The 13415-nt window shown below is 38.7% G+C and overlaps 1 protein-coding gene across 1 annotated transcript; it reads left to right on the top strand.

The window, feature by feature from the left end:
- Positions 1–958: 958 nt before the first annotated feature.
- LOC143286122 (charged multivesicular body protein 4b-like) lies at positions 959–7966 on the top strand. Its single transcript, XM_076593714.1, has 5 exons — positions 959–1270; positions 2599–2776; positions 3472–3586; positions 4381–4516; positions 5222–7966. Exons 1-5 carry the CDS (start codon positions 1087–1089, stop codon positions 5272–5274), a joined length of 666 nt encoding a protein of 221 aa, XP_076449829.1. The 5' UTR covers positions 959–1086; the 3' UTR covers positions 5275–7966.
- The last annotated feature ends 5449 nt before the right edge of the window (positions 7967–13415 follow it).

The raw sequence follows: 13415 nt of genomic DNA on the forward strand, positions 1-13415 counted from the left end.
CACTGACACCGACAGATAAGCCTGCCTGCCAACTCATCCGTCGGTCCGACGGGAGACTCCATTGGGGGCGTATATATATATATATATATATATATATATATATATATATATATATATAGATGAATATACTACTGATATACACACATATATGTGTGTGTGTGTCAGTGTGTGAAGAATGAATAAATAAATAAATACTTTGTAAACAGGGCTGCTACGGCACCATTCCTGGAAGAACGATGCTATTCCCCCCGGTGGTCAGCTGACGGGCCTGCACACCGAATGCCTTCATCCGCTGAGTCAGAAGTATTTATGTGTTTTCCGGTAAGGTTCACCCGATCGTCGGTGGAATACCCACTGCTTTCCTGGGAACAATACCCCAAAGTTACCAATTAAGTGCAACAGACTTTTCAGCCTATGAAATGGGGATCCTGAACTTCACACACACTGACTGGACACTGACACAAATACACATGAATACAACTGAAAATAAAATTATACGCTGCACAGAACCATACATCATACACACCAGCAAATGGGAGAGATAATGTGAAAGTGTACAAGCCTGACCAAAACCCCAAAGGAACGACAACAAAATTTGTCAACTGGTGGTAGAAGTTTTGAAGTAGCAGTGGTAATGAATAGGCTACTTAGCACTCTATCCAGAAAACTGCGCTCTGGGTGCTGTTACAAAACATACGATATCAAAAGAAGCACGTTTGCATTGCATATTTCATCAGTGAGCAGGAACGATAACAAGTCGAAACGTTTTTTGTCCTGTTTTAGCAATGACGCGAACTGAATTTCGTTTGGTCGGACTTCAGACACACGTGTGCATGAATCAGACGTCATTCAAAGTTGACTCACTGAACTTGCAACGAAGGGAAGTAAACGTAGCAGAAGTCGACGAAAAGGTTCACTCGTCTGCCAAAGGTACAATATTAACCAATGAGGTTTCGGCTCGAATTCCGTGCGGTGTTGATATTGTGAAAGATCGTCGTTTTCCGCAGTGCTGCTGCTTGTTTGCTGCATTTAATCTTACTGAAAATCTGGTAAATTATTAAGTCTATTTACATTTTACAAATCAAAATGAGCGGCATAATGGCAAAGCTGTTCGGTGGTGGGAAGAAAGGTAAAGCTCCCACTCCACAAGAAGGAATCCAGAGGTTACGCGAAGTGGAAGAGATGTTGATGAAGAAATCGGACTTCCTTGAGAAGAAAATCGAAACAGAACTCCAAACAGCAAAAAAATATGGCACAAAGAACAAGAGATGTAAGTACACTTTAGTTCGTTAACATGAATAATCATTACTCATACGTATTTTGAGCAAATGAATTATGAGATCTCTAACTAGTTTGAAAATAAGGTCACGCCCAACACAGTACCCACAGTTCCGCGATAGCTCGGCTAATTTCATTATTATCACATATTATTATATATATACTGTATAGTGTTTATACTATAGATTTGCAGTATATATGTATTACAGGCCTCATATGAGTCTTTTGCCTAGCATGTAGGTTTATTTGATGAAGTGTCAGTTTGTTGAGGTATCCCACCAGCCACAAATTTTGGCTTGCTTCTATTAATGAACTTAAGTGCAGAAATGAAAATAAGTTTGGAAGCAATTTTATAAACACAGTGTTTATAGTGTCTGTCAGTTTCATTTTTGGAGATAAAAAATGTTTCTGCAGTTACAGTAGTGCTTCATAACAATTGGTTTCATAACAATCAGCTATTCACTTGAATAAGCCATTATAACCTGAACCCCCTTCGTGTGTATGCGCACGCAGAAGATCAAATACGCACATTAAAGATCCTGTAACCTATGTCAGTGTTCGGTGGGTTATGGAGACAAGAAAATACCCAGCATGCATGAACCAAGACAGAGTCATCGGCAAGTCAGTGTTGGTCGTGCAATGGAAAGAAGAAGAAGAACTGCTCCCTCTATTCATGCTCTTGGCTCAGCTAAGTTTTTTGATATCTTTTTGTCAAGATCTTACTGCTACCATTGATCATATAACACAACCTGTCCCTTTACCCACACTGACTGAAATATGTGCCAAATAAAAAAAAAAATAATGTGGAGGATTGGGGCTCTGTCAGTCAGGGTATATTCCCGAGGAATGCTAAAGCAGCACTGGCTCAATCTGGATGTTACAGTTGTACAAAATGAATACTTAAGTACATGGTAGTGGATGTGTTAGAGAAGTGATGTGTGTGTGGGAGGTGGGTGGGTGGAGAGGGGTTGAGGGAATAGAGCAAAAAAGGCATATTCTTCTGAAGATTTGTATGTAAGCAGCAGAATCATTTCTAGTATGGTGGCAGGACTGACTGGACTGTAATGATGTAAGGTTTTTAGTAGTTATAGTTTCCTCAGCCAAATGAAGCTGTGGGAGTCAAATATCAAGTGGCAAGACTTTCGTAAAATGTCATGTGATTTCTGGGTATGCTTTGTAAATGTTAGGTACATTGATCGTAAAACCCAACGAATTTGTAGAGTTCCTATTCGATTTGGAAATGAGTTCCGAGGCGTCTTTGGTCTGGGATGAATTGGTCACCTTCGTAAGTTAATGTGAATTTATTTCATTTTGTTTCAGCCGCGTTGCAGGCATTGAAGCGCAAGAAGCGTTTTGAGAAGCAGCTGCAGCAGATTGATGGAACACTGTCCACCATCGAGTTCCAGCGAGAAGCTTTGGAGAATGCCTCCACCAATACTGAGGTGCTCAAAGTCATGGGCGTTGCTGCTAAAGCCCTGAAGGAGACTCACAACAATCTGTGAGTGTGTGTGTCTGTGTGCTTATTTTTCATTTCGTGTGTGTGTGAGAGAGAGAGAGAGAGAGAGAGAGAGACCTTTATCACCACCGACCAAGTGTAGGAAAAAGATTCAAATACAGTGTTATTTGTACTTTGTAGGATCTCTCAATGATATTAGTAAGATATTCATACAAAATGCATGTATACAATCTGTGTCAGACTGACTCTAAACATAGAATTAATTCTGCTTAGAAAAGAAGACCATACAAGAACAGATGAAATCTTTGATTTGATCAAATATTTTGTTTATGAATTTTTTAAATGCAAGTTGAATAAAATGCAACGAAGCATAGATAATTTTCAAAATGCCCTGAACAATAAGTAGGAAGTGGAAAACATGGAAAACTTAGATTCTTGTAGGTACAGACAGCCTCACCTGCTACTCTGAAGATGAGACTGAAAAACGGAAGTTTTCCCTACTTTCCCCAAGCCTGTAACTTGACTGATGTTTAGGAAATAGAGATATGCTTTATATGGAAATATAGTCGAATTTCTTCTCTTTACAGTGCTGCTTTTGTTTTTCTTCTAGTTCTATGGTTTGTCTTTGTTGAATAAACTAATTAAAATTTAAATCCATTTATAATTATTCTTGTGTTTGCATTAAAAATTGATTGAAGAATAATAGATTTGATCACTGTACGCTTGTGTCATTGCAGTGATGTGGACAAGGTACACGACCTTATGGACGAAGTTGCGGAGCAACAGGAGATAGCCAATGAAATTGGGGAGGCCATATCCAACCCCGTTGGCTTTGGTCAGGAGGTGGACGATGTGAGTTGAAATGAAAGAAGAGAAGATGCATGTTTCTCTGCTCTCTTTGGATATGCTTGGTGTTGTGTGGACACCAAACTCATTCAGCTGGCTGTTTTGACCAGTATTATAGTATACTATAAATAGTTGCTAACTGTGGTATAGTCATGAATAATAATAGAGCATATTATTTTGGGAATACAAGAGCAGCAGATCTTTGGTGTTGTCCTACATGCCAGTGGGCATAATTGGCAGTAAGTAAAGTAAGTTTTATTTTGGGAATGACATCGAAAGCTAAGCCTGGAAAGGTTTTCTCAAACAGTTGTATGTGTCACTTCACAAACCGCATTGCCCTTGGTCTGTTCTCTCTTTCTCTGTTTGTCTTCTCTCCTTTTTTTCTGTTTTTCATGAAATATTTTGTTCCATGAATCAGAAAAACAGCTCACAAACGTCACACTAGGGGGAGTGAGAATAGGCTCAGAAAGGCAGATTCGGACAGAGCAGACAAGTGAGCAGATGATGCAACATGTGAAGGTAAAAAGGTAAAAGTAAAAGTAGTTCCAGTGATGACACCAGGACTTAAATATTGACCAGTTGAAGGTGCAAACAAAGCCATGGTAGAGACAGCAGTTGACCCATCAATGGTCAACTTCTTGTTTGTCATTTTGCTGAGCATCTTATAATATGTTGCACCTTATTTGTTGTAAAAAAATCAGAAATTGGTTTAAGAGGATATGCCATGCAGTCTGTACTCTGATACTGCCTTGCAGTCTGAAATTAGAATATGGTACTGACTGTGATGTGATGGATGGCAGGATGAACTGTTAGCGGAGCTGGAAGAGATGGAGGAAGAGGAACTGAACCGCCAACTGCTGGATGTTGGTGGATCTGTGACAGATGAACTGCCTGCCGTTCCCTCTGCAGAACCCTCCAGGCCTGAACCCCGTGTTGGTAAGTCACAGTATGTGTGTGTGTGTGTGTGTGTGTGTGTGTGTGTGTGTGTGTGTGTGTGTGTGAGAGAGAGAGAGTGTGTGTGTGTGTGTAGATATTTGCATGCATTTGTATGTCTCGTACAAATTTTGTGTTGCATGGAAACCATTTTATGACTTTGAAACATTGAATACCATGTTGATGCCTTTCTTCTCATTTCTGCATGTTTCATGTATGATCTTCCTTCACTGATGAGAGCACAAGTTTCTTTCATTTTACCAGCCACAAGCACAGCGTTGCTGAAGAATGTGTGTGTGTGTGTGTATTTGAAGAGCATGAAATTCCATTATGTCAGGGAAATGTACATTGCCTTTATTTACAACTTGGAAGGTGTTCTATCTTATGCTTCAGCAAATATTGGCACCCAGCACTTTCAAGTCTGGCCTTAAGCCTGCCCCTCTCCAAAATAACTCCTCTTTCCATCTGAAATTTTTTAGCCTTCTATCAGTGCATATTTTTTTAGTTTTGTCCCTTATCCCTTTGATTCGGAGATATGCATGCATGTTAATGTCTGGCGTGAACACTTTGTCTCCACACAATTCTGTGCTGTATAAATACATTTTTTTTATTAATTATTAATCATTTATTATTATCATTATTATTATTATTTATTATTATTGTAATGATGATGATGAATGTTTGACTGTACCCATTGTCTTTCATCAGCGCAAAAAGATGACGACGATGAGATGAAGGAGCTGGCGGCCTGGGCATCCTAAGACCAGCATGATTGTTGGCGTCTCCCACTGTGTGTGAAGATCAACCCATGGGTGCCGCGGCTGCTGAGGCTTCAGGGCTGGGGGAGTTAGGATAGACAGAAGAATAGACAGAAGTGCCAGCGTCTTCCTGTTCGTCCAATAGGGGTGGAGGGGGTTTGGGGGGGACATAACTCCATCATAGTCTGTTCCACAAGTTGAGGGGACAGTGTGAAAAGGTATGCTTTTTTCTGTTGTTTTGTTTTGTTTTTTGCCTGTGTGTTTTAAATTCTGATTGATTGGTCTCTTGTCAAGATGATGTTTGGTTTTCAGAGATTATCAGTTTGAAATGTGGTGTTTGATCGGGCTCTTGTCAAGATGTTTCAGAGATTATCTGTCTGAAATTGGTTGTTGTTTAAAAGGGGATAAGGCAGGATATTCCATTATGTTTTAAGATCAGGACTGTGAGCAAAATTATACTAATTTTATTGTTACTATATTAATGTCTACATTGCTGCATATGTATTCAGCAGAGTGTAGAAGAGAACAGCCTGTGCCGGCGCAAGAGTTAAGTATCAGAAGAGGAAAAAAGCCACCACCATCTGTGACTTGTTTTGTGTACCAGTGACGAAGATAAGGGGAGTGGTCAGTTGGACGGGGGGATTACTTTGGTTGCCACTATCTCAACAAAACAGGAAACCAGCCTGTGCTTTGTCGACACATTTATTTGTACATTCATGTGTGTACATGCATACATGTATCTGCATGTGCAGGCACATAACAGCACACACATACACCAGCTCATTCTTCTTTCTCTTTGCACATTAAAGAAGGAAATAACGTCTGTGCCTGTTATAGATCAGACTTGTCAGCTCCTGTCCATACTAACTCGGTTTCCCTCAAATGTGCCCCTGGCTGCTTCGTTTGTAGTCTGTCAGCTGATGTGCTTTCAAGTTGATTGTCCATGCTTTTTTTTTTAATAATTTTTTTATTATTATATAATTCTTGTCCAGTCTTTGCTTGACTGACATATATTACCATCATGTTGGGGTCGTGTTTTCAGTTATGCTCTGCCCTCATCTTCCTGTCGTTCATTGAGCTTGTGTGACTGGTGTGCATAAAATGATGTCCTTGTTGTGGATCAGTTCCTGTTGAAAAAGAAAAAGCTCTTCAAGTCACCTAAAGTAACAGCAGACATTCAGCTTTGTCATAGAACTACACAGTGTGTCCTGTTTGGCTGTGGTGTGTACTGCACAGGATCAGTGGGCTTTACTGGTGTGGTTGTCGGGTAACATGTTGCACTCTCACATGTTACACTCTCAGCATCAATAGAAAACAAGGAAGGCATACACCATTATATGAGACCGAAGGTGGGTGAGGTATTGGACAGAGTTTGGTTTGTGGCTGTGCCTTTGTAAGAGGTACACAGCTCAGTGAAGGCCCTGCCTGTCATTCAGGGACAGGAATATTTGAGCTTTTCCCTTATATTTAAGATTCTTTGTACCTCGTAGGTTAATGTGAACATCAAGGGGTATAGAATAAGTCATTACAAGTGTTGCCTTTTTTTTTTTTAATGAATGGAGCTGAAGGAAAAGTAAAGGAAAAGGTAAAAGTAAATGATCAGGTACAAACTGTTATTATATTAAAAATAATACATGTAGAATGAAAGGATTGCGGTGTTCAAGAATACAGAAGGAAGTAAAAGGTGTAAGTGGAATGAAAGTTTCAGCTGTGGTAAACTTTGGTTATGTGTTGGAACAAAGTTGAACAGACTTGAGAACAAAAATGTGAACTTGTGATCAGATATTGTACTCAGCACAGTTTGCTATTTGCACTTCTTTTTCTGAGAAACAAAGAGGAATTTGTTTACAGGAATCATCTTAGGTTTTTGTGAGAAATTTTTTACAGTTTTTTTTTTATTTTTATTGTTTGCATTTTAGTCACCATACTGTTGTTGAAATCAGCTTAGAAAAACAAAACAAAACAGTAATCTGATCCTTCAGGTGGTATAAGTTTTGATTGAAGGTTGATTCAAGTTCCTTAAGCAATTGGGGATAATTTTGCAGTTCAAATTCAGCATACGAAAAAGAAAGGGGAAACAAACAAACAAAAAAAGAACTATGGTTCAGTCTTTCCTGCATGAGATGAACCGATCTTTCCTTGTGAGCAAATGTATAGTTTGACCCTACACAGTTCAACTCGTGTCACAGCTTTCTGTGTTCTTGTTCCAAGTCCAACCAGATCCCAAAGGTGCTTTTATTCATTTATTTAGTTTATTCATTTATTACTTTTTATGTCCATGATACATGTGCCAGCAGTTTGTGATGTAAAAAAGAGCAGTCAGTTGATATACATTTCTTTTGGGCTTTTTCCTCTGTTCTTTTTCCAGTGAGACTGTTCCAGATAAGTTTCAGGCTTTACTTACTGATTCTGGTCCAGCACTCAGATTGTTACAGTGCTGCAGGGTTGGGGGCATGGGGGGAGGAATGGGGGGTTCAGGATTGTTCAGTATTCACAACAGCCAGCTGAAGTTGTTCACTTTCTTGTGAAAGTGAGCAGTACAGTGTGGTGTGGAACTAAATGCTTATCATACGCTCACATCTAGTCTTTGTCATGAGCTTTTTCAAAGCTTCATGTATGTTCTGTGTTGATTTTTTTTCAAGAGGAGTTTGGGGTTGGGGGTTTTAATTCAAATGTAAGGTAAGGGTATTTATTTTTTTTTAAAAAGAAAAAGAAAAAAGCCTTGTTAGTATTTTTATTCTAAAACATCTTGTTCATATTTCAAGTCTGGATTGCATTGAAGCTGGACTGATCCTGTAGAAAATCAGACGCGGGTATAGAGTTGTTACCAGTTTTCAAACATGGTAGGAAACCAGCTGCTTGTAATTGAATGTGCGTTTCAGTTGATACCAGTGCAAAAATATTGATTTTCCTCCAGATTTGTGACGTCAGTAAATTAAGCCACACAGGTTGGTCTAGGTGATGGACTGTTGGTTCTGTCATATGTATTGTATAATGCTTCATTTACCCAGCACATTTCTTTAGCTTTGTGTGTGTGCGTGTGTGTGTGTGTATGTGAATTGTCTGATAAGGTACAAGATCATACGTCTGTGACAAATGTTATCCACTGGGGTCTTCTTTGCAACAACCTATAACTAAACAAGCAATGAATGTTGTGAATGATGCTTTTAAATGCCAACATTCTTGACCTCAAGATCATGCATGAATGATTGCTAGAAAAGCAGGGAATGTTAGTTGAAGGAAAATCAGTCTTCTTGCCGAAAGTGCTGGTGCCATCGTTCTGCAGGAACCATTGCCCCTTATGTTCTGCAACAGATGTTCAGGAATAGTTAGCTTGAGTGTGGAATTTGGTTGATCCTGTGCAGTGATTTATCACTGATTGTTACAGCAGAAATGTGCCCCCCATGCCTTTCACAAGCTTAACATAAACATGTTGTTTGGTAGAATTATCATCTTTGTTGACTTTTGTTTTCAATTACAGAGAAGAAAAAATGCAACATGCTTGATCTTCAATTGTACAGAATGTGAAATAACTGTGTGTGTTATCATGTATAACTTATCAGTTGGTTTTTATTTTTTCATTCTTATTTCTTTTTTTTTTCTTTTTTTCCCTTTTTTCCTGTGATGATGTCATGCATTATTTTCCAAAATTTTCTTAAACTTCAATAGACTCATGATTGATATTGTAAATACAAACATTTTACCATCATTCATTTGTGTTTCATGTGTGACTGTGTTTTATGAGTGTGTTTCTGAGACATGTATTAAAATTTTGTGAAATGTATTTAGTAAAAAGCACATTTGTGACAAAACTGATTCCAGAACAGCAAAAGCGTGTGAAATTCAAGACACTCTGCTTCCTTTAACTGATATGACAATCTCAAATGCTCCAGTGCTGAAGTGCAAAATGGACCAGTGCGTACACACTCACACATGTACACACATGCATTCATGTTCAGAAGACAAATGACCTTTTTTTTTCTTTTTTTTAATTGACAAACATGAACCCTCAAAGTTTCATAAAGATTAAAAAAAAATCATGACTTGAAGCATGACAATTGACCACTTCCCCCCCTCCCCCCCCCCCCCAAAAAAAAAAATCTAGAAATGCATGTGAATAAAGGGAAAAAAGAAAATAAAAGAGAACAGCATTCATTCATTCAGCAGATTCCATTATGGGATTGGTTTGTGGAGAAAATGTTGAGGAGGCTGGGAGGGACCCCAGGTCAACAGTGGAAGAAGTCACGTGATGCAAACACAAAGAAAAACTGATGGGGTTGAAGTAGGAAGGACACAAGAGTCTAAGAGTTTGCCAAATTTAAGAAAATTCTATCCTGTGCTCCTGACATAGTTCTTGAATTTAGTATCAATTTATGAGAAAGACCTTGTCAACCCTTGTCCTTGACCTTGAGAAAGACCTTGTCAAAGTTCATGGGGGCATACTTTGCTGGAGACAGACCCATTGACCCTGGTCTCTGTCTTCTGTTTGTGGGCTGCAACTCATGCATTCACTCCTGTCTAAGAATGCGCTTTCCTTGTAAATCCTTGACTGTTGTTACCCCACCATGTAAGTAGTTCTCCATTATTGGGGGTGTGCATGCTGGGTATATTCTTGTTTCCAGAACTCAAGAAATGCTGATATGGACTACAGGATCTTAAACATTTGTATATGATCTACATTCATGTACACACGAAGGGGGTTGGACATTAGCAGGTCTGCATATGCAGACCTGGAAAATAGGAAAAAATCTCCACCCTTCACCCACCAGGTTCACCGAAAACGTAGATCGAATTTAGAGCTCTAACCATTCAAACAGCACACCCACTGAACCCAGGTGAAAATTTATGGGTGGCATACTTTACTAGAGACAGACGTGTTGAGCCAGGAAGCCTGCAGATTGACATATCAACCCATGTAAGTTTACAGGCGCACAGGTGAAAGGTAATGGGTTGCATGCATCCTTCAGGTGTTTTTCATTCTGTCTGCCCATTTTTACTTTCAAACAAGTATTTAAAAAATTAGAAACGATATACACATGGAGATCTTCCATAAGTTTTTCCTTTCTCTTTTTTAAAATTTTTTCTTAATTGATCGAACAAAAAAGATTTTTTCCCCTGTTTTTTTTTAGCAAGGACAAAACCAAACCTACAAACTGAAGGATACTGCAGAGATAAAAGATGAAAAAAAGAAAGAAAAGCTAGATGTGAAGAATAACAGTATTAATATTCAAAGCATTCAGACAACACACAACACATGAACTTTACAAATGTGCATCAGAATTAACCACAGAAACTGGAAATGTAGTAAGAAAATATAGGAAAGGAGACATATGCATAGGTAAAAGGTTTAGATACATCAACTCATTCATCACAATCATTTACAACAAAATCTAAATCATAACGTTTCAGATGACAAAACTAACACATCCATACATATTATGTAACAATGGAATATTCATTCTAATTCAATGATAATATCTAATAATAATTTAATCAAATTAATAAATTTACACTAAAATTTTACTTTCTGATGGCACTTTTGAACTTGTAATAAAAATTTTTTTGAAAGTTTAAGAAAACCAACGTTTTACCAAGGTAAAAATACAAACAAGCAATAATAACAAAAACAACAAACCAGTCTCTGTTGCAACAACTCTGTGGGCTTGTCAACTTATCTTCTTCAGCTAGCTTCAAAGGCATGACCGTGAACAGACGATGTAAAAAGACACAGCTAATTTCTTTCTCACTACTTTCATTATTCATAAAAGACATTCCCTGAAACATGGTGGCACTGACCCAAACACAAGGGAAACCCTTGTCTTCGATCACTCAGCATGGCCCAGCAGAGTCTGCTCTGAGGAGCAGAAGATCAGCAACGCCATTCTGAAATGCCAGCAATGCAAGGAGAAGGCTGACACATAGCCCAACTGCACCTTGATAGCACCAGCTACACTCCTGTCTGTAGTGCCACCGACATTTCAGAGCATGGGTTGGACTTGTATTAGTCATTTATGGACCCAGCCAGTGTGAAATTACTGCTCCACTTCGCTTGTGCAGGGGAAACGAGAAACAAATCAACCTTGCCACTTCATTTTGATCATTTATCATTGTTGCTTATACAACCGCCCTGCCGACCACACAAGGTCAAATCAGGGTTGAAAGCACAAAACTGATCCTGTAAAACATGAAAAAAAAGGAAAGAAAAAGACACAAATTCAGTCAGAATTAAGCAAATAACCCTTGGACATTCCTCTAATGATGACCATTCTGTCAATTTTTCATCAGAGGATATATATATATATATTTTTTTTAACCTGAATACAAACATACATAATGAACAAAATTATACATAATATGCATACAAAACCAAAAAATGCCAGTGGGCAACTCACATGTCCCAGGTGCAAAAAAATCAAACAAAACATAACAAAAAAACAACTGACAGTCAGAAAGCCCAATTATCAAGTCTATAAAGCCCCACTGCTTGATTTAAGCTGGCTGACTGGGTTGGAGCCGACAGCCTGTGATGGCTACTGCAACTCTGTGTGTGTGTGATTTATTCTATTATAAATCGTCTACTAATTCTGGAAACAAATGATGAAGAAAGCTGGAATATTTTACTTTTGCAGAGTATCCAATGCACTCAGAAACTTTAAAATGATGAAAACAACACCCCAAAGACACAACAACTACATTAGTTCACTGAAAGCAACATCATTTGGAGAAACCTGACATTGTAAAGTGTCCAGTTGCCACCAAAGACCTACACTAGGCAACACATATTCATGCAGGCTGCTTCAGCCAAAGACCAGACGATCAGCACTGCTGATGTGCACAATGATAGTTGGAGATCACCACCAACAGCCGCACAGACTAGAGTCTGCAGCACCTCAAATCACCAGCCATTCTCACTTTTGAAAGTCCATGAAAGAGTGGAACAAGAAATGTCGAGATTTGGAATCTTTATTTTGTTATGAACCTGCCTGCATCTACACACAACAGTAAGAAAAAGAAATACTAAGAATGCATGATAAAGTATAAACTTTATTTACTGCGATACAAAATGCTGAGATAATAAAGGAAGCAGCAATGCCAGCTGTGAAACGTGTCCACGTAAACTCCCCAACCATGCAACACACACATGGATGGATGACTAACTGAACATGTGATTGTGAGCAGGTATATGACTGTGCATGCAAGTTGTTACATCCAATAACGCCTGGAACGCACGTCGCCTGTCACACAACCACATCTGGTAAGAAAGACCAGTAAACAACAACAAAAAACCAAAAAAAAACGGTGCCACCCAACAGTTCCAGTTGGAACGATCAATACAATCACCAATGAAACAGCGAACATGCAGTTGTTTACAAACTATTAGGATTGCACACAGCACCTCCAACCCACTTTTTTTTTACTGTCACCTGAGCAAATCACTACACAACAGGAGACCATGTGTCCTGTCCCCTGAGTCAACAGAACAATTCTAAAGAGGACAGAAAAAGAGAGAGGGGGGCAACCTGAAGAGACCACAGCTGCTGACTGAGGAATGCAACTGGTGATCTTGATGTTTGAAACCTCCGCAGTCATCACTGTAATCCCTTCAACAAGTACTGTGTCAGTGTGCATCCTCAACACTGCATTGTCTGTGTATCACCTTTCATGTCACTCTGTCCTGGTCTTTCCTCCAGTGTTTCCACAACACACAGGCCCAACTCCTAGTGAAGGAAAAAACCAGTGACCCTGACAACAGTTTCCTTTTCTCCCGAGATTCCATAACAACCCATTCTCCATATAACCAGTACTCCCTTTCAGAATATCTCTGTTTTGTAACTCTATTTATTTAAAAACAAAACAAAACAAATATTGCTCCTGACTGGTTTTTTCTTCTTCTTCTAATTCCCTCATTCAAATTTGAAATGAATAATAATGCTCCCTTTTGATTAAAAAGAAAAGAGAAAAAAAAAATCTAAACCTACCTTCTTAAATTCTCTTGCCCAAAATATAACTGCAACCATATACAATTCCTAACAATATACAGCCATTACTTTGTACACTTCCCAAAATGAAACAAAATCAATGTTTTAAACATTTCCTTGGTATAACTGGAAAGATTCAAGCAAAAGATCCAGCAGTTCTGTTAA

The sequence above is a fragment of the Babylonia areolata genome, chromosome 9 (genome assembly GCF_041734735.1).
Source record: "Babylonia areolata isolate BAREFJ2019XMU chromosome 9, ASM4173473v1, whole genome shotgun sequence".
In the NCBI taxonomy this organism is placed as follows: domain Eukaryota; kingdom Metazoa; phylum Mollusca; class Gastropoda; order Neogastropoda; family Buccinidae; genus Babylonia; species Babylonia areolata.